This window comes from Botryllus schlosseri, chromosome 3, assembly GCF_051294905.1.
Source record: "Botryllus schlosseri isolate E-star chromosome 3, Bs_hap1, whole genome shotgun sequence".
Classification (NCBI taxonomy): domain Eukaryota; kingdom Metazoa; phylum Chordata; class Ascidiacea; order Stolidobranchia; family Styelidae; genus Botryllus; species Botryllus schlosseri.
The window spans coordinates 10,407,380-10,429,809 of NC_137238.1; the positions used below are offsets into that span (position 1 = coordinate 10,407,380).

At 38.1% G+C, this 22,430-nt stretch overlaps 2 protein-coding genes and 4 long non-coding RNA genes across 7 annotated transcripts in view; 3 read left to right on the forward strand and 3 right to left on the reverse strand.

Annotated features, from left to right (window-relative positions):
• LOC145434884 (uncharacterized) overlaps window positions 1-9,277 on the reverse strand; it is a 553,571-nt gene extending 544,294 nt beyond the window's left edge. Inside the window, exon 1 of the long non-coding RNA XR_013913610.1 lies at window positions 8,532-9,277. This is a non-coding gene — a long non-coding RNA (uncharacterized LOC145434884). The remainder of the gene's footprint in view (window positions 1-8,531) is intronic.
• LOC145434851 (uncharacterized) overlaps window positions 1-22,430 on the forward strand; it is a 342,686-nt gene that overhangs the window by 156,915 nt on the left and 163,341 nt on the right. The gene's annotated exons all lie outside the window — the stretch shown is intronic.
• The window catches only part of LOC145434842 (G-protein coupled receptor GRL101-like), a 67,861-nt gene continuing 46,020 nt past the window's right edge, over window positions 590-22,430 (forward strand). Inside the window, exon 1 of one of the 2 annotated variants that reach the window (XM_080312076.1) lies at window positions 590-1,312. In XM_080312076.1, coding sequence (XP_080168202.1) covers window positions 1,281-1,312 — 32 coding nt within the window. In that variant the 5' untranslated portion in view covers window positions 590-1,280. The remainder of the gene's footprint in view (window positions 1,313-22,430) is intronic. The other variant, XM_080312075.1, reaches the window with a different exon arrangement.
• Window positions 4,743-6,744, forward strand: LOC145435757 (uncharacterized). The gene is made up of 3 exons (XR_013913994.1): window positions 4,743-5,044; window positions 5,430-5,563; window positions 6,570-6,744. It is a non-coding gene; the product is annotated as an uncharacterized LOC145435757 (long non-coding RNA).
• LOC145435758 (uncharacterized) lies at window positions 13,155-14,423 on the reverse strand. Its single transcript, XR_013913995.1, has 3 exons — window positions 14,323-14,423; window positions 14,007-14,134; window positions 13,155-13,280 (listed from the first exon to the last, which is right to left on the reverse strand). It is a non-coding gene; the product is annotated as an uncharacterized LOC145435758 (long non-coding RNA).
• LOC145435759 (uncharacterized) lies at window positions 17,415-22,075 on the reverse strand. The gene is made up of 3 exons (XR_013913996.1): window positions 21,778-22,075; window positions 21,198-21,358; window positions 17,415-17,853 (listed from the first exon to the last, which is right to left on the reverse strand). It is a non-coding gene; the product is annotated as an uncharacterized LOC145435759 (long non-coding RNA).

Genomic DNA, 22,430 nt, shown 5'->3' on the forward strand with positions numbered 1-22,430 from the left:
AATCGATTGACTTGACTCTAGTCAAAATGTGCAATGACTCAAGATGACTTGTGACTCGAAGGTGGTGACTTGATCCCAACACTGCTTTATAATGCCAGGCTCATTTGGTCAGGGCATGATTAACCGGCGACTGGACATATCAATATCGCAGATTTCAGTGAACATGCGTCTACCACATTTGCAAAGATTACATCGCCAAGTATCTATCTGCGAGTGCAGACGCGAAGTCGCATGTTGGACGTTAGGCGTATTTTTTGTAATTTTCAGGAGTAGTCACTAATGCTAAAGGCAATAAATCGAGTGAAAATAAATCGCGCGAAGTGCTATGAAAAATATCAAGTCAAATAAATCTGCCACGAAATATTCTACTTCATGGTCATATAAGAAGATCTACGAAAAATGTGGATGTCCCAGGATACGCCATATTTTAGTCATCAACATCCCAAATTTCGCGATCAGGCTAATTAGATTTTCGGCTGGTCTTGCAAGTTCAGAATAAATTACCAGGGACATTTTTAAATATTGTCAATAATTTGGAGAATTGCCTCGTATAGGCTGCTCAAAACCTTCTTCCAGGCAAGGGGCTGGCCACCCCTGCTACAGAGTCTATAGAGCAGATGAGTAAGGATAACGATCGTAACTAAGTAAGGAGTCACCTAAAATATCGTCAAGAGCAAGCGAGATGTATAAAGATGATAACTTCTGCCAACTAATGAATAAATACGTCCATATGTATTTTTGAACGTCGAAAAGAGGTCCTCATCGAAAAAGATGGCAAGTACAGGATTACAATTTACAGAACTCACTGTCATTCTGTGCCACAACTGCCTAATGTAATCATAAATTATTCCAATAAACATATTTGATATGTTCTTGTCATACGCCTACGATAAGGTCACTATAACTACAGTCAAAATTTGAATGAAATTCTGCAAAATTCACAACTAAAAGTACTGTCGTGATAGATCTGTTGTGAACCCAGCATTGGATTGAGCAACCACAAAGTAGTATTCAAATCAATCATCAAAAATTTGGCGCAAATGTTTTTTTGAAATTTATAGATCAGTGATTTGCTGTATTCATAATCATTTATAACAGTAGTTAGTTAGGTTTGACTTAATATTAGTCACATGCGATATCTGTTTGCGTTCACTCAGTGCAGATTGTATTGTTAAAATGGCAATTGAAGTGTTCTCACTAATTGGTAAATTCAATTTTCCAACAGGCTGTCGACTATCAATTCCACCTCGTCACGTCCATGGATCACTTGTAGTGTGGAGATGACGACTATATTGTCGTGGTGTGGCATTTTGTAAGTAATGGAATTACATTTTTCTAGCTGTTTGAAACAGGTAGGCCAATGGATTTGATATCAAATATTAAATAGATAAATATTAAATATACGTCCGAAAGGGTACAGTATCGCTCACGCATACGTGAAACATATACGTATAAACTATATTCGTTTGATTCAAGCCCTATAATTGAATTGGTAAAGGTGGGACCTGAGCACTGCGCAATCTATGCACAGAGTAGTCTATTTAGTGAAGCGATACATTGCAATTGGATAAACATACTATTAGGACAACAACGTAAGCTGTAAGCCAGAGGTGTCAAACTCGACTTGCTTTTCGGGCCGGATTTAAACCTTTTACTAGCGCGCGGGTCGCAACAGTCAAATGAATCAAAATTGTTAACTCCAAATCCACACCCTGGCTTTTCACTAGAATACTTGATTATTAAGCCCATATACGTCATCGTATGCTACATGAGATTACGGATCATACGAGCTCCATTGCAGCTACACAAATATTCGCAAGCACTCGAATTGGCAGAAATACCAAAATACTCGCATGGTTGGCCGATTGAATACAGAATAAACCGGTAAACTAGTGGTTCTAGCGACTGTATAAATTGGCATATTGCTATGCTGCGTTAATCCACTTCGTTGTAATGTTGGTTCGTTTTGTTATCCGCGTTATGTTATCACGTGTCATTGAATACTAAGATATTTACTATGTCGCTGTGCGATTGGATGGTGCATTTGCAGTTATTTTTTTTTCACATGATGAATCGTGCTAAGTTATGCTAGTAGTAATTGTATTTTGGTAGGGTAAGTAAAATCACGGACCTCAAATTTTGGCCAATCCTCCATTTTCAACCGATATTTTTCCGGCTCAACAAGCACACAGATGTAGGGGATGAGTTACAGATAAAAGTAGCTAGAATACGTTTTTAATACATAAGGCATGGGAAACGAACTGGAAACCACGAGTTTTTAAAAGACGATCAATTTCGAATAACACTATTAGGCGGCAGTGTTGGGACGACTCGAGTCATGATTTGACTCGAGTCAGACTCGAGTCACCTTTTTCGTATGACTTGACTTGACTCGAGTCACTTTGCTAAAATGACTTGACTTGACTTGACTCGGCGTATCAAAAATGTGGATTGACTCGTGACTTGGAGCAAAATTCACGAGTCAATTTCAAGTCATCAAGTAATCGGTGTCGATAAAAATCCCTGTATCTTGCATATAGTCGGACTGTTCGCTAAATGCTGGTGTAGCCCGTGAGAGCGACCAATCTTTCAGTGATCGTGCGCTTTACTGAACCGCCATTGTTCTCTCACAAATAAATTGACCGCAAACGAAGTGATCGGAACTTACAGATTACGTTGTCGTAACCTAGTACTGTACAGTAAAGTAATTTAATAGCAAAATGTATATTTCTGTTCTCTGTTCTTTCCCTAACCAAACCTCATGTTTTATTGAAATTGAATTCAAATATAGTTAATACAGTCCTCATCCATTAGCGTAGGCTTGAATTGTATCATATCAATTTGTAAATGGTAATGTATTGCATCTTATCAATTCGTTTCTCTAGTCTATATGTTGGCTGGTAACTACAAACTGAGGCTGTGTAATTACTTACGTAGTTTAGCAGTTCTACGTATATGTGAGCGATACAGCGCCTTATTGCGTCTATATTTAACTCTATATTCGCTCATTGGTTCAAAATCAATGACCACCCAATCTGTATTTCAGACAGCCCGCAAAATGCAATGACGTAATCATGCCTCATACTTCAAAAAGACAACTTGACTTGAATTGTGACTTGACTCGTGACTTGACTTGACTTGACTCGACTTGACTCGAGTCACCTCCAAAAATCGAGTGACTTGACTTGACTCGAGTCACTTCGGAAAATCGATTGACTTGACTTGACTCGAGTCAAAATCTGCAATGACTCGAGATGACTCGTGACTCGAAGGTAGTGACTTGATCCCAACACTGTATAGGCGGCTATATGCACTGTGACGAATACAGAATATTTAATTGTAAATGAGGACGTCGGAATTTGGATCATTCTTATCACCATTCCGGTTTCTCTCTAAGCAGGGGATCTTTTGAGTCAAAAGTTATACGCCAGTGAGACCAAGGATTCCTTGTGGACTGTTAAATATCTATTGAACTTGCATATAATGCTTTCGCAGTGGCATTTCGAATTACCGCATTGGTCCATTTTCCCATACAATTTTGATCTCAGTGTGCACTCTTTTTGCCTTCTCAGAATTTGGTGTAAATGTCACCGATTTTGTCCGAATGGTGACTATTATGTTAGGCCGCAACACTAAAGTCAAATGGCATTTGCCTTTTGGTGTTTTATTCATCTCAACATTCGCTAGAAATGTGCGGGATAAAATAAGATGATTACAATCTACTCGGAATTGATTCACGGGCCGGATAAAATCGACCAAGGGCTGTGAATTGACACCCTTCCAATTGATGGAGCCATTGAGGAGAAAGGAGGCATGCCACCACCACCCGTATTTTCTCTTGCTTTGCACGATTTAGGGGATCTATTGTTATTGATTTTATCATGGTCACCCCTTCCCGAGCAAAAAGATTATTAAAAATACGCACAATTGAGCTAACCTACAATCGCAGTTGTGAGAGAACGGTATCTTTCTAGTATAACCCGATGCCGTTGGAGACCGTTTGGATGATTTAGTCTAAAGTTTTGTACACTGTAAAAAATCTGGTAGATTTACTGGGAAATCTCTGTAAATTTTGCAACGAATTACCGGTAGCTGCCAATAACTGTTCGTAGCTTGTAATTTCACATTTTGATATGTAATATTACCTCAATTTAGCTCTAAAGTCAAGTTAACAGAATTTCTTCGCAAAATTACTTACAGTTACTCGTTTCTGAAGTTTACCGGGCTATTGGCAAAATTCATTAGCCTGAAAATCTCTGCAGCCAATGTATACGTGGAAATGAATGTTACTGATATCATTCTCGTGGTGATTTGACCTGATTCAACCTCGATCACGAGACTGGGGTCTGTCATACGGAAATTGTTGGCCCTAGTACCAATTTCAGTATAGTACAATAGTACATAGTAGGGTAAAAGAAACAACTGACAATCGTAGATAGCCACTATATAATATTATAAGGCTATGCCTATACGGCCGGTCTCGCTGGTTACATTCGTTGTCACGGATAGGACTGATGAGTTAGAATATCAGTTTAGGATGTATAATATTGTTCAGGAAACTAGAAATATCAGCGCCGCATGCTAAGTTGACCATTCGTTGATGGCGAACAAGGCGACCTGTGATAGGTTACCGTTACGAGTTACTGCTTTTTCTGAGATTTGTAGGGAACAACCAATGCACAATTGTGACATCACAGACAGCGTCTGGTTAAGTAAGTACGGTAAGTAGTGACAACACATAGAATAAATATCAATTTATACGCAATTATATGACAAAGAAAGCAACTAGATATAATGATAAATGTTTCTGTATGAAAAAAACGACCTAAATCAACCATTATAACGCAGTGGCCAGTAAATATTATTGGTGGCATGTCAGCGGATGAATACCACTTATTTCGAAATCGTTAGAGTGTCGTCGTATCGTCGTCTGGCCATTATTGAGGTCTGAGCAAAGGGTGAAGCGAAGCTTGTTGGCTTGAAGAAAGTGGACACGAACGTTGAAGATTCCTAGGAATGCTGATTGGGATACGCATCGTAAAAGGTACAGTACTACATAGTATTCGTTACCGTGGATATCTACGACTGTGCACACCACCGGGATGACTTTGATTTCATGATTGAAATACTTCATCGCCGCATTCTACGTTCTATTTAGGGATGTTAGTCGACCTATATACTGACCTGTGACACCACATACTCTGCCGCGGAGTAGGTAAAACTGTTGGCATGTTTATGTCATTTTGGGCCATAGCATAGAATAGAGATGTTTCCATCCACTGCTGGATTTGTTTGGCACACATGCCATCTCAAATGAGGAATCTTTTGCTTCAATACATAATACCAGTGGTTCTCAACCTGGGGAACGCGAGAAATTGAACAAGTCTGTATGGATTCTGACTAAACATGTGTTTCGCTACCATTTTCAGAAGACGATTGTTGAAGATGAAACTTATTTCGTATTCAAGAAAGCTCGCCAAATTCAAACTCCAGCAGTCGTCGCGTTCAACTTCATTCAAGCAAATTTTTGATATTTGTTGAAGATTTAGAGGAATTCCAACATGTAAGTCATTCATTACTTCATAGCTTTGGCAGTAGCCTAATGCTCGTTGCGCTGGGTAGCTGTTGTTAATAGCTGGCGAACTGCACTGCGTAAGACAAACTCGGATGCAATATAGGTTGCTCGGTTTCACACTCAATTAAGCTACCCTATATCAACACAATTTAATTCAATTCCAAAACTGATCAAATTGGGCATGGTAGTACAGAACAACGCCTTGTTCTCTGTAGTCACTACCAGCATTAGGATTAGTCTCAGTGCAACCGACCTTGAAGCAAATTGATGTCCTGTCCAATGTTTTTTTGCTATTTTCGAACAAGTTTGGGGAAATTTGTCAAAAATCTTAAAGATTGGAATACGTATTCAAACTTGGCGTAAGACATACCATATGTATACTATTAGATCTGAGATGGGCACCTACTGCATTGAATGGGAATTTGTGCGGCTGTCGACACCTATTTCAATTAGTATGTGTTAGCATCCGTCGACATGCAAATTGAAATTACTAATTCACTCCCAATTTTTTTTAAATTTTTATTTATTCTCGAAATTTTCTTCGCGCTCCACGCAACATAACTTAATTTTTCGATTCTAATATAGTAGCGCCCTTCTAAATCTGAGCAGGAATCAGAATCGTGTGCTCCTCACGAAAGGAATATTTTTATGGTACATTTGGGCGATTTCAATATATTTCCACTACCGATACGATGGACAATTCTGATCGGGGGTCAAGAAATAACAGCATGCAATAAAGTGCATGACTAATAATAATTGGCCCACACGAAGATGCAATATCATTTATAACTTGCCTGCTGCATTTGATAAAGTGAGTCATGAATCTCTGCTATATCATGTAAAAGGCGGAGCTGTCACCACACAATGTACCAGTACCGGTACTTCAAAAACTGTTATATTTTTGTTACCCTATTTGTCTTAGTAGTCTTTATAATGTCATGTCTAGGATAGGAACTTTGCTTAATATAGCGACTTACGCATGTATTCTTTTTAGTGGAACTGCAAGATACTAGCTACACAGAAGGAATGAGGACGAGAAAAAGAAACAATTGGAAGTTTGACCGATGGTGGGAGACCACTCGTGTTACTGCATGTCTCCTAAAGAAAAATTAGACCTCCAGCAGCAATACTTTTCCATCGATAATCTTCTCATCGTGAATCATGAATGAATATTAGGGCTCTTCAAAAATGACTTTTTTTCTCAAATCGTACTGGCTACTTGATAAAATTGTTAGGTTACCTAATTTAAGCCTACACACAAAATTTGGTTCAATTCCAGCCAGTAACCGCTTTGCTACAGGAGAAGAAAGTTTCTATTTATTATATAAAAATAAATAATAGAAAATTTGAAAATTTTCTGTTCACACCATGAAAGTGTTGGGCTGTCTATAGAAACGATGCTCACCAAATTTGGTTCAATTCCAACCAGCGGAAGCGGAGTTATTGCCGTCGAAAAATTTAGATTTGTATAAAATAGTATTTACGGTGACCGATTCTTTGTTTATTTATTATAGTTGTGTTCACCGTAAATACTATTTTATACAAATCCAAATTTTTCGCCGGCAATAACTCCGCTTTCACTGGTTGGAATTGAACCAAATTTGGTGAGCTTCGTTTCTATAGACAGCCCAACACTTTCGTGGGGTGAACAAGAAAATTTCAAATTTTTTATTATTTATTTTTAAATAATAAATAGAAACTTTCTTCTCCTGTAGCAAAGCGGTTACTGGCTGGAATTGAACCAAATTTTGTGTGTAGGCTTAAATTAGGTAACCTAACAATTTTATCAAGTAGCCAGTACGATTTGAGAAAAAAGTCATTTCTGAAGAGCCCTAATGAATATACAGTTTGTACCAATGTCGTTTGGGAGTGTGGAGAAGCTTATTGCGATATTTTAGCATCGGGTTGCTTTGCGATAGGTATGGGATGTACGTGAATTTAAAAGTTGGTATGTAATCCTGATTTACACAGACAGCATGTATGTAGGTAGGCGGTAAAATTACAGTCTGAGTGGCAAATATACAGTGTACAATGTAGATTGGATATACTGGAGGTGACTGTAACATTACAGTCTGGCGTGTAAAGTGAGATTACCGGACGAGTGTAAGTTAAATTTACATTGACTAACGGTAATGTTAAATTACCACGAAATGTCTGGCTACCGTGCTTCCAAACATTTCGCGGTAAATCGAGTTTTTTTTTACAGTGTACTGGGTAGTATATGGATTAAAGACTATTAGTCGCCGGCTATTTCAGTTTCGACCAATATGCGCACTTCGCGAAGTGCGCTCCCAGAATAATTATTGACCCCGATATTGATATTGATATCCAGATGGCTATATGACTGGCGCCGAATAATCCTGTCCTTGCAATCAGACCCTCGCAATAAAAATGCGGCTGGCACAGAAAAATAATGTCTTCGAGAAAAGGTGCGAATTAGGAATACGACGACGAGTCTGAGCAAAGGAATTTTTCTTAGTTTGGTGTGGCACTTGGGAGCGATTACGATATATATAAATTAGCGACAATCTTTACTCGAGCTCACGAAATGATAAAATAGTTCATCGAAATAATTCATAAAAATGGACCCAAACCAACCTGCGAGACCCTCATGAATAGCCTTCTTATTCGTATGGTATATACACATATTTCTCAATTTTTGTAATTAGTTCCCCTGAGTATCCGAAGACACCACTTGATCATGTATATGCGCGTATCAATATTATTGATAAAATTCATTCAACTACCCTGAAAAAGTCAAGCGTATGGAATTTTGATTAACGCTGATTATTCATAACATTATTGGCGGTTTACGCTCGTTCATGAATCGATCGCCTTATACCGGAATCAGTTCGCTAAAATTTACATGCAGGGTTCGGAACCTTTTTTGTCCGCAGAGCTATATTGGCCCTATTTTTTCAATTTTAACTCCCAAAGAGACATACACTGTAAAAACTAAAAACCTCGATTTACCGCGAAATGTTTGGAAGCACGGTAGCCAGACATTTCGTGGTAATTTAACATTACCGTTAGTCAATGTAAATTGAACTTACATTCGTCCGGTAATCTCACTTTACACGCCAGACTGTAATGTTACAGTCACCTCCGGTATATCCAATCTACATTTTATCCTGCATATTTGCCACTCAGACTGTAATTTTACCGCCTACCTACATATACGCTGTCTGTGTAAATCAGGATTACATACCAGCTTGTAAATTCACGTACATCCCATACCTATCGCAAAACAACCTGATGCTAAAATATCGCAAAAGCTTCTTCACAGCCCCAAAACGAGATTGGAACAAACAGTATATTCATTCATGATTCACGATGAGAAGATTATCGATGGAAAAGTATTGCGGCTGGAGGTCTAATTCTTCTTTAGGAGACATGCAGTAACACGAGTGGTCTCCCACCATCGGCCAAACTTCCATTTGTTTCTCTTTCTCGTCCTCATTCCTTCTGTGTAGCTAGTATCTTGCAGCTTCACTAAAAAGAATTCATGCGTAAGTCGCTATAATAAGCAAAGTTCCTAACCTAGACATGACATTATAAAGACTACTAAGACAAAGAGGGTAACAAAAATATAACAACTTTTGAAGTACCGGTACTGATACATTGTGTGGTGACGGCTCCGCCTTTTACATGATATAGCAGAGATTCATGACCTACTTCACAATGCACTTTATTGCATGCTGTTATTTCTTGACCCCCGATCAGGATTGTCCAATGTCCAGCGTATCGGTAGTAGAAATATATTGAAATCGCCCAAATGTACCATAAAAAAAATTCTTTCGTGAGGAGCACACGAATCTGATTCCTGGTCAGATTTAGAAGGGCCTTACTTTATTAAAATCGAAAAATTAAGTTATGTTGAATTGCGTGAATTGCGTGAAAAAATTTCAAGATTAATTAAAATCTCTAAAAAAATTGGGAGTGAATTAGTAATTTCAATTTGCATGTCGACGGATGCTAACACATACTAATTGAATTAGATGTTGGCGGCCGCACAAATTCCCATCTCCGGCAGCAGGTTGCCCATCCCTGATCTTATGTCTTACGCCATTGAATCCGTATTCCAGTCTTTAACATTTTTGATAAATTTCCCCAAACTTGTTTGAAAATAGCAAAAAAAACATTGGACAGGGCATCAATTTGTTTAGGGCAGTGGTTCCCAACCTGTGGTACGCGTACCACTAGTGGTACGCGAAGGTCTTCTAGGTGGTACGCGAGTAGATTCTGTTTTTTTCGACCGAAGGGAGTAATTAGTTCAGGTGAGGTTGATTTTGAGTTTTTTAAAGCCGTCGTCTCACGCTATTCCCCATCTGCTAATATTCCCTGATACGTGGGAATACGAGCAAGGATTTTCATCCCTGATGACTATCATGTCGAAGAAACGAAACCGAATTGTTGTGCTCATACATGACTTTCGATGCGCTGTAAGCAAACGTATGCCACGCATCGACAAGCTAGGGGAATGCAGCCATCGCATTAAATAAATTAAATTTTATTGTGTGTTTTTATTTCATTACGTTGTTTATCTTGTGACTGGTGGTGAAAAAACCAATTCCATACATCCCATCAACCCTGGCTTATAATGCCTAGTTCAGGGGTGTCAAACTCAAATTGCATCGCGGGCCGGATCGAAGTCATGAAATCGCTCGCGGGCCGGACCAGTCAACGGAAGCCAAAATGTTGCCTCGTGCCATTGCTTCTCGTTGGAATACTTTATTATCAAGCATATATAGATAATACACGGACCGTAGGGGTTTCATTCTAGCGAGTCGCAACACCATTATTTGCGAGCAATGAAATTGGTGAAAATACGATGTTTGTCCGGTTGAATACAGTTGAGAACCGCTAAAACAATGGCATTACGGGCGTACAAGTAGTCATAATTCAGTGTTCCCTTTGCTTTAGTCCAGGGGTGACCAACCTGCGGCCGTAAGAGGGAATTTGTGCGGCCGTAGACACGCAATTCAATTAGTATGTGTTGGCGGCCGTCGACATGCAATTCGAATTTACGAATTGACTCCGGATTTCTTGAAAGATTTTAATTAATCTTGAAACTTTCTTCGCGGTGCGCGCGATTCAATGCAACTACATTTTTCGATTTTGATATAGTAGCACCCTTTGCAAATAGAGCCCCACAATACAGATGCGAAGATCAGTGAAAATGATGCGCCTCACATGGAAATATCAGCTCGGAATCGTGTGCTCCTCACTATACTACCGATCCTGATGGGAGGTCAAGAAATAACAGCATGCTACAAAGTGACTAATACCAATAGGCCCACTGAAGATGCATCATCATTTACAACTTGCTTTAAATTTTCGAAAACACCCCTACATCAACTCTATACCAGTGAATCTGATCACACGGGATGAGAAAGGGTACATGTTTGATGGTAATATGTAAAACTACTAATATCAATGACGAAATTATTGATTAATCTGAACTATTCTCGCGCGTATGCGTTGTGATGAATACAAGATATTTAATTGTCAACTCGGACGTTTTAATTTGGTTTATTAATGTGGATGTGATGGATAATATAATGTTTTTTTTATGTACTCAGAATTGCTATGCGGGCCGGATAAAATCGTCTGGCGGGCCGTATGTTTGACATCCCTGGCCTAGTTTAATAGAATTTGTTAATACACCTCGAATAGGCCAAATACGTGAGTATGACGTCATAAATGGTGGAAACGCGCGTAACTTATATTGGTGGTACGCGAGCACTGCATAAAACCTCAAAATGGTACGTGGGTGGAAAAAGGTTGGGAACCACTGGTTTAGGGCATCAATTTGTTTCAAGGTAGGTTGCACTGAGACTAACCCTAATGCTGGTAGTGTCTACAGAGAACAAGGCGTCGTTCTGTACTGCCGTGCCCAATTTGATCAGTTTTGGAATTGAATTGAATTAAATTGTGTTGATATAGGGTAGCTTAATTGAGGGGGAAACCGAGCAACCTATATTGCATCGAAGTCTGTCTTATGCAGTGCAGTTCGCCAGCTATTAACAACAGCTATCCAGCGCAACGAGCTTTAGGCTACTGCCAAAGCTATGAAGTAATGAATGACTTACACATGGCTAATTCCATTATAATTTAACAGGGGCTGTAATGCATACCCTCAGAATTGTCCAATATTTACAAATGTTATTCTTTTTTGAATTCCAAGTTTATTAAAAAAAAAAAAATTGAAAAATGTTCAGCAGTTCAAAAGATATTGCGATTTAAAATCCTCTCGTCACTAGGTGGCGCTACTTTCAAAAATCTTTGAAATCGATATTTTTCGCTTAAATGATGGTAGAGAACCAATTAAAATGTCCAATTAACCAATTCTGGGGCCAAGGAATTCAATAAAACCAACTGTTTCGCCCTAAACTCAATGAAAAAAAAGTTACGGATGAAAAAAAAAATGGGGGGGACGGGCTTGAAAATGTCTGTGGGATACGGCCTACACAAAAAAAAATTATTGTGAAATGTGCTTTCAAGGAGTATGGTTGATAAAAAGCTTGATTTTAAATTCCCCAGTTATTCCACCGTGAAATATGCATTACATAAAAATTTCATGGTCCCAACCCATATCCCTGCTCACCGTAAATACTATTATCACCAGTCAAATATATGAATAAATTTATTAGTTTTGGTTTCTGAAATTTTTCAAGTAGAATCCGTGCTGAACCACCGCATCAACAATAATAGAAGCAAGTAACAAAAGACATATTTACAATTGATCTTGAAATGTGGCAAGTCGACGATCCAAAATGCATGCCAAACACGAAACAATAAATATGTTCGGATTTTTGACTTTTGACTATACTAAGAGACAAAATGCAATTTCAACATATTTATTGTTTCGTGTTTGGCATGCATTTTGGATCGTCGACTTGCCACATTTCAAGATCAATTGTAAATATGTCTTTTGTTACTTGCTTCTATTATTGTTGATGCGGTGGTTCAGCACGGATTCTACTTGAAAAATTTCAAAAACCGAAACTAATAAATTTATTCATATATTTGACTGGTGATAATAGTATTTACGGTGAGCAGGGATATGGGTTGGGACCATGAAATTTTTATGTAATGCATATTTCACGGTGGAATAACTGGGGAATTTAAAATCAAGCTTTTTATCAACCATACTCCTTGAAAGCACATTTCACAATAATTTTTTTTTGTGTAGGCCGTATCCCACAGACATTTTCAAGCCCGTCCCCCCCATTTTTTTTTTCATCCGTAACTTTTTTTTCATTGAGTTTAGGGCGAAACAGTTGGTTTTATTGAATTCCTTGGCCCCAGAATTGGTTAATTGGACATTTTAATTGGTTCTCTACCATCATTTAAGCGAAAAATATCGATTTCAAAGATTTTTGAAAGTAGCGCCACCTAGTGACGAGAGGATTTTAAATCGCAATATCTTTTGAACCGCTGAACATTTTTCAATTTTTTTTTTTTTAATAAACTTGGAATTCAAAAAAGAACAACATATATAAATATTGGACAATTCTGAGAGTATGCATTACAAATCTCAAAAAATTTGCTAAATTATAATGGAATTAGCCACATGGGAATTCCTCTAAATCTTCAAAGAATATCACAAATTTGCTTAAATGAAGTTGAGCGCGACTGCTGGAGTTTGAATTTGGCGAGCTTTCTTGAATACGAAATAAGTTTCATCTTCAACAATCGTCTTCTGAAAATGGTTGTGAAACACATGTTTAGTCAGAATTCATACAGACTTTGTCAATTTCTCGCGTTCCCCAGGATGAGAACCACTGATCTTATGTATTAAAGCGAAAGGTTCCTCATTTGAGGTGGCATGTGTACCAAACAAATCTAGCAGTGGATGGAAACATGTCTATGCTATGGCCCAAAATGACATGAACATACCAAAAGTTTCAACTACTCCGCGGCAGAGTATGTGGTGTCACAGGTCAGTATATAGTAGGCTTACCATACGTCCTCTTTTAAGAGGATTTGTCCTCTTTTTTGACTTTTTTGAAAGTGTCCTCGGAGGACGCCCTTTTGTCCTCTTTTTTGAGATTTTTGAGATTTTAGCTCTAAGCGAGTTTTTTAGTCATCCACTTGACGATGGGGAGTAAATAACGTTATTTTGGGTTCTGAGCGGAAAAGATGACCTTTTTTTTTTTTTTTTTTTTTTAGTCAACCGATCACAAAGTGGGAAAAATTAACCGATTTTTGAGAATTTAACTCCGGTTTTGCAAGTGGCAAATTTCTGAAAAAGTGTCCTCTTTTTTGATTTCCAAAATATGGTAAGCCTAGTATATAGGTCGACTAACATCCCAAAATAGAACAGAGAATGCGGCGAATGAAATATTTCAATCATGAAATCAAAGTCATCCCGGTGGTGTGCACAGTCGTAGATATGCAAGGTAACGAATACTATGTAGTACTGTACCTTTTACGATGCGTATCCCAATCAGCATTTCTAGGAATCTTCAACGATCGTGTCCACTTTCTTCAAGCACAAGCTTCGCTCCACCCTTTGCTCAAATCTCTATAATGGCCAGACGACGATACGCCACTCTAACGATTTCAACATATGTGGTATTCATCCGCTCACATGCCACCAATAATATTTACTGGTCACTGCGTTATATTGTTTGATTTAGGTCGTTTTTTTTACAGAAACATTTATCATTACATCTAGTCCTTTTCTTTCCCATCTAATTGCGTATAAATTGATATTTATTCCATGTGGTGTCACTACTTACCGTACTTACGTAACCAGACGCTGCTTGTGATGTCACAGTGGTGCGTTGGTTGTTTACTACGAATCTCAGAAAAATCAGTAACGCGTAACGGTAACCTAATGTAAGCTCTACGGCCGTAAACCAAACTTTACGCTGATTGGTCGAGAGACAATGGCCATGGATACGACGCAGCAACGGAGGACGCTGCATTTACCTCAACCTATAGTCGGCACTACGATGTATTCCTGTAGCCGTGTAGACTGTATAAAAACGACAAAATTACAGTTAAATGTTTATTTCTTCATCAATAATAAAATTAGGAAAGGAAATAAAATATTTAATAATATATACTGAAATATAATGCCGAAATACTACTGTGTTTATGAATGCAGTGCCACCAATGGCAATGAACTGGGGAATAACAGATCTTTCCATTCATTTTCTTCCAACGCAAAGGACAGAAAGGCTTGGGAACGCAGAGTATAAGAAGGCAGGACTATTTGTGGCATACATTTGGGGCTGAATTTGATGCCAATAAGAGTGATTTACTTGTAATTACCTAGCATCAGTCAAATAAAAACTCTTTTTCTGTGATTTCTGCCCAAGTTCAAATTTCATGAACTCATCGCATGTGCTGTTACGATACCTCAAGCACACCATTGCAGATGAGGTCTGCTCAGATAGAATCACTCTATCATGTGAAGCACCCAGATATCCATATGGAAAAAGAACATGACCAATCTTTGCTACATTCACATGAGTGATGCTTAGTAGTCTTGAATGGCCCTTTCTTCGTGCAAACCCCCACAATATTGAATACCTGTTCATACTGTACTGTCATTGAAGTGATTTGAAAAGAGATGTTGCATATGGACAGTAGGGTTATGACTAAAAAAAAAAAATTCGCCTGTAGCAGGAATTGATGAGCATTTTGGTATAGATTAAAAAAATTATAATCATTTTGTTCAAATCGAAAAAAATGTCCCGCACAAACCAACTTCAATTTTCGACACTGGTCCAAATATAGAAAAAAATTACAATTTAAAGGTATTCTTTGCTACCAATTTAATCTTCATATATATGTCCTTCTGTACTTCTGGTAAAGTTCATCCATCAATTTGACTTCTCTTTCTGTTATTATGTTAGTGCCAGGGACATCTACAACGGAAATATCCGACTTCCAATGGGATTTTAAGGCACTTTATCGCTGGAGGACATTCGAGCGCAAAAATAGCATCAAATAATCTTTGGTATACTCTAGAGCCCGATCGATATTGGATTTTTGGGTCGATACCGATAAAACCGATATCTCATACCTTGACCGAGAACCCCAATACATTCAGCCGATATTCAAAAGAAGTTGGATATACATAAGCACATTTTCAAAGCTTCAGAGCATTTATTTGAACATCTTTACAGCCATTGTTATATTTGAACATGAAATAAACTAGAAAGGCTACATCTGGACACCTGTTAAGTGTAAGCTTGTGACATATATCAATATTCTCAATCTAGCGGTCAAAGATTATAGTTTTCTGACTTCCTACCGCCATGTTGTGATGTCACGGGAATTGCCGATAATTTTTCAGCTGCAATGGCTGATACCGATAATTCTGTCGAAGTGTGATATCGTCCCGATATTATCGGCGACCCGATAAACGGCCGGGCTCCAGTATATTCCGTCTATAGACATCTGGTTAGAATACTAGGCTTCCTGACACGCATTTGCGAGGAATAAGCATGATATCTCAAGAGTTACTCTCCATCTGGGGACTTGGAAGTACGGAATTATAGCCCTTGAGCTCCTTCTCGCATTGCGTAGAGATGGAAGTTTATGTCATTTGATTAGTGGTAATCTACTATTTTCTCTGATAGAGCGGCATGCTCTGCACAGCACATAGATAAACTTAAAATCATCCCTCTATCCTCGGTTTTCTAATATTTTCATTTGAAATCCTGGCTTGATGGATTGTACCAAGTTTTCGTAGTATTTTACCATATCATCTCCAAATTTGTAGCTGAGAGTTGGATTTGTTGAGGATGTTGGATTGAAAAACTCTGATATATGCTTTAAGAATAGATAATATTATGTTGGCAACCAATGTATTGTGGTTTATGAAAAACCTTGCTCATCACTGCAATTTGCAGTTCACAACAGCGCCATTCCGCCGCTCAGTATCAACATATGCTGAGTCACATATGATATGACATTTTCAAATTTTCATCATATTCCTCTAATCGGTTTTCTAGACCGCTGAAAATATGTTGAGTTGTTCTACTTTCGCCTTTTCGAACAACCAGTTCGATTTGTGTCAGACAAATTGAAATTATACGATCTATACAGTCTACATCTAAAATCGAAATTATTAATTATTTAATAATTATTTAATTTTGACTGTAAGCAAGAAAACGACAGGAATAATTCAATATGAGCGATCAAAATTTACCAAATTACTATTTTAAATCTTCGCAATTGGAATTGTGTCACTTAAATTCAAATCAGTCGGTATATATATTATATAGTCTGTATCTACAAAAAAGCCTATCCTTCATACCGTGAAAACTGGAAAATTTTTGTGCGGGAGGTTTTTGTTTAACCAGTCTTAACTTTTGGTAATTTTGCTATCAGGACACAAAAGCTCATCGTTTGTGACTACAGGACACACAAAATTTTGAAATTTTTTTTCTAGTCATAACCCTAATGGACAGTGGTGGCCCTACGATTGGGGGGGGGGGCTGGGCGAGACTTCTGGGGGGGGGGCTATAAGTATGTAATCGTAGCTTCTGGGGGCCCAGCAAACACTCGATTTCCAGTTGACTTCCTGCGGAATAGCCGCAGGGCGCCCAGCGTTACTTCCCTGGAGTGGATTTGTCGACTACTAGAAGCGTCCTAAACACTTCCTGAGTTGGTCTGCTATGAACGTGAAGTGACTCCATATGGACTCATTGGATCTGCTGTGAACGTGACGTGACTCCCTATGGATGCGTCAGACCTACTGTGGACGTGACGTGACTCCCTATGGATATGTCATTTACCACCTGTTCTATTCCTCAGGATTACCATTTCAGGACTCCCCTCCACACCTGTTGCAATTACATGGAATTCAACATCATATAAACTAACAAACTGTTTATATTGGGTTACTGGAAAACGACAATTGCAAAATACAAGTACAACATTAACTAATGAACTATTACTTGTTAACAAAGTTCAGGCTTACGTGAAAAATCGATCAGGAAATCACTACGAATAAATGTGTCGGTGGGATTTTGTATATAACAGCAAGTTCTAAGTCAATTTTAAAATACCATTACAAACATTTCAATTGAAGTGCATCATGAAATTAGAAATAAACGGGTCACATGACTTTGAAAAAGTACAAATGCTAATACAACTAAAACAGGGAAAAGCATGGAGCAATCATAAGTAATAATTTACATTGCATATTATAAAACGATGGATCATTTGCACCGCATCATGTTAAGAGCGCGAGCGCGTGTTCGCAATAAACTTGGTTGCAACAACAGTTTTCTTCTTGGTCTTTGTTTTGCCTGAAACATATACAACAATGTCAGCAAATCATTTGTAGAGCCACTCTGCTGACATAGCACATGAAATTTCTATTTCCTCATGCATTAATTGTGATATGTCTTGTGATCCGCTACTTCTACTTGTGCTGAGTGATAATTTATGACGATACTACCATGTCTACTCGAGTGCGGGGAGCTTCTGACGTTGTGATACGGAGTATGCAACCCGTCAATCAAATTAAATTGTGGAAACACCTCAAGTACATACTTCAGTACTTTCCAGAACTTCTACTTGACCTAAAATAGTTTTGATAAGCCGTGTATATCGCTGCTTGAGTGCTTGAACCCGAGTAGAAATACATTTCGTTACTCTTACTTGTAATAGAATACTGACGCTACAAATATTTCTAATTGAGTGCTGAAAATGATGACTTTCCTTATCTCTGTTTAAAAGCATACAACTACGACATTCCTCAAGTCTCCATATTTTGACCGTGTCGACACTTGGAAGTAGTTTGATGTCTTGTAAATCGCTATTTATACTATTTAGTACGGTACTAACGATGAATACTTTGACCACCTTCATTTGGAACTTACCACCTACTACAACTAGGGCTTGCCACGAATCTGAATAGAGTAACGATAAGTCGAAACAGATGATCTTTTCGGGTACATAAATTGTACTCAACAAGAATTAGAATTCCGATTCTATGTACCACTGCGAGGCCTAAAACATCGATTGGTCATATCGCAGAACACGGCACATGTAGGACGTAGCTACGCACGATCGTGTGAATGACAAATGTATTGTCTCAAAGTACAATAAAATAGGAATTATCATAAATCTAAAAAACATTCTTTGATATGATGTAGAGCCGGTATTCATTTTCTTTGAAGTCGTATACGATATCGATATTTCAACTTTTCCTTGTTCATAATGATGTCACATCATATAGAGCAGAGGCTTCAAATTCAAATGTGGTCGCAGGTCTATTTCAGGATTTTTGACGACGCAGCAAGATAGGGATATTCAATGTATAATTTCCATGTAGGCCTTATTTGACGGGAGCTTGCAGACAGGCATTCCACAAACATTTCGAGAATGTAATTTACTATTATATTATTCACGTTTGACACGAAAAATATCACAGTTTTGAATATTTCAATAAAATTATTTTTGTGCTGGGCATAATTTGTTAAAATAATGAGTTATAGAGATAATGCAATAGGATGCATCATGACATCGTCAAACTCGGGGTTCTAATATTGCAGTTGGTGGACCTTTGACGTGTCAGTTTTATGTCGAGTATTTTAAAATCTACTGAAATTTGATCTGGTATCAGAGCATTTGAGCGGTGTAGCCTAATTCGGGTTTTGATATAGTCGTGATAAGTAGGCTGTTGCTACCAGTGTTGCCAACTCCGGATGGAAGAATATCGCTAAAAATGGTGTCAAAAATCGCTAGATGGCGCTAAATATTATGAAAAAAGCGCTAAAAAATAGCGCTAAATCTGCAAAAGGTGCTAAAGGTGGTAAATTGAACCATTATATCGATATATTCTTCTCAGCTATATTTTACTCGTTTGGGGCCAAAGTCACTTATCATATTTCTAGTTCATAATACATAATAGTCATATCTAAGCGGGACAAAACGGCAGTGCATTTAGATAAAGCAGATCACTTTGCGCAACGATCGCTATATGTGGACCCCCTTAACACTGACCAGGTTTGCAGGCATAACCGCTCACTATCAGCGTGCCTTACTCGATGCGTCCGTGAATACGTGATGCGATGTGCCGTGGTTATGCGCTTGACTTCTTCTCTAAACTGTGTTGGAGTTGGCCTACTTGAACACGACATGCGACTTGACACACGTGTACACGACATGCGACTTGACCCGACACAACACGACATTGAAACGGGTTTGTTTTTCACTATAAGTAGAGACATTAAGAAAATAATCCGAGGACCAACCCGGTGTATGAAATGAAATTAATCTTAAACGAATGACCAGACATTGGAGCGACCTCAAAATAGCCCCCAAAGTCTGGAAATCGGCATTGATAAGAACAATCGCTGGGCGAAATTGGTCATTGTTATGTTCCTTGTGTTGCGGCGGTGCCATTGTTGGAGCAATAATGACGATTTTCACACTTTGACGGCTGTTTCGGGGTGCATAGTTCCATTGTCCGGACGAGATTTTATTTTGTATTTTCGAAATCACTGCGACACTATTTTTCGATCATGGCCATTGGCCAATTATATTAAATTTCAGCGTTCAAGTCGCCAGATGTAGCACTCCCAACACTACTTTTAGATTACTCAGCAAGAAAAGACACTGTCTGCCCAATGCCCATGCGTAAACCGCCAGGAGTTGCGTATCTACTACTACCTATCGGTAGGTAGTAATCTATAATTATATATCATCGGAGTCCGCACTCTGGTGACCGGTATAGCCAATGCAGTGGTCAGCCAGAACTGATCTTTAGTGGTTATTTTCGGTAAAAAAGCGCTAAATAATCGCTAAATACTTTTTCAAAAAACGCTAGATTTATCGCTAGGCGCTAGATCCATATTTTTTGGCGCTAAACCGGATGAAAAATCGCTAGATCTAGCGCGAAAATCGCTAAATTGGCAACACTGGTTGCTACTGTCATTAACGAAGTCAAATTAATTCAGAATTAGCTGTTGCCTTCGATTATTATTGGATCATATCAATAACAACTTTGGCCATAGTAACATTATTGTTTTTTAGCCTTAGCTACCTATAAGATTTCTAGCAGCCCAAAATTTATTTTCAACACAATTTCTAATGGTACCTATATTAAAATCAGATAGTCAATTCACATAAAATTGCGCATAGCAAGAGAACAACAGCATATAGGTCTAATCACACGATGCATATCGTACCCTCTGATGTGGTGCTTCGTACCACGAAAGGGTCTACGGGCCCTGGTTAAGAACCCCTGGGATAGAATAGAGCACAAAATCTTATTTTAGAACTTTTTACTTCATTTTGAAGTGAATTTTACAAGCCTGGTAAATGGCTAATTGTACAGCAGTAGAAATTCAAAACGTTGCAACTATTTCAACTACAGTGCAAACAATAATTACTTTGACCACCACCTATGATTAAACGCTAAGAAGGCCTACGCAACACCTCAACCAAATCTACTTTTTAAAATTTATTATTTGTATACTTTCCAGAACTGCATTATCTACTTCCATTTCGAGTAGATCTAACGCAACTTCAAAGTTGTTACCTCTAGGCGTGTATAAATCCATAACATTACATCTACTTCAATTCAAAAGATGATTACTTTCACAGCCTCTGGTTAGAATGAAGTGTATTCAATGTTTTATACCTTCTGACTTTTTCCTGAGGATTACGCAGCAACGATTTTACAGCAACGCTTGTTCCATGTGGCAGTAGTTCTTGCGAACGTTTTCGGTTCCAGTCATCAAGACATTCTTTATACAGTGTTCTTGACGTTGTTGAACACTATCAATTGAAGACATTGCCGATCTAAATAATCAAAATTATTATAATGTTTGTAGTGAAGCCATTTGTCAAGAAGCCAAGCCAGGAATCTGGAATATCCAAAAAAAACAAAGAATGAAGTTCAAGCTGGACCATTCCCACATTCTACTCATTGAAATGATTAATCAGTAGGGCTGAGCACATGGGTATGGTTACTCAAATCTCGAACGAGCCAAGTATGTGACTATTTTCAAGACAGCCTGAAATTACACGCTCTATGCCACTATAAGAATGCAGTTTATAATAAAATTATAGTTCCACCCAGCACGTTTTAGCAACCAGATTGCGAACCACCGTCAATAGTATATTTCCGCATCATCGATGGCATTTTTTTTTCAGGGTAATAAATTGCTAATTAATGAACAATCATAAATCATCATATCTAGTTCGTAACTTCAACTTACATAATTCAACATCTTGATCCATGAACAATGCACCACTGTGGCGCCTTCCTCTGAAGTTTAGAACTATACATAACATTGCCTGTTCAATATCTAGTGTCCTGGTAGAAATGAAGTAACTTTGTATACACAAACGCAGATATGTCCCATCCATATATAGTAAGAATCCATTGATAATAAGGTTTTGTTTTCTTATCGACGGCAAGATGACCATGAGCAATCAGCCTTCCTTAGGGCCCATCCATAGCCTACTTTTTTAATACTGCTGCAACGTAGGCAATGTTTCCGTGTATATATACTAATATCGAAAGTTATAATCAATCAATAAAAGTATGCGCGGAGGTCGTGCCAACATTGCGGTAACATTGCCAACAACCCGTCTGCACCAGGCCATGAACATGTTAAGTTTATAGAGTTTATAATTGGTTTAGTGTTGGAGTATCCTTTGATTAGAGCGAGGTTAAAGATGGGCTAACAAACTAATATAATGTTGTTCCTAAAATACCCAAAATATAAACCAATATTGCCATAAATTCTTACATGTTCACTGAAAGCCTCAATTATTTTACTAACGCTATTATAGATGGTTATATACTGTTGTGGACACAAAAATACGAAAATGGATGGTAATGTGATGCTACAATATTCATGCATTC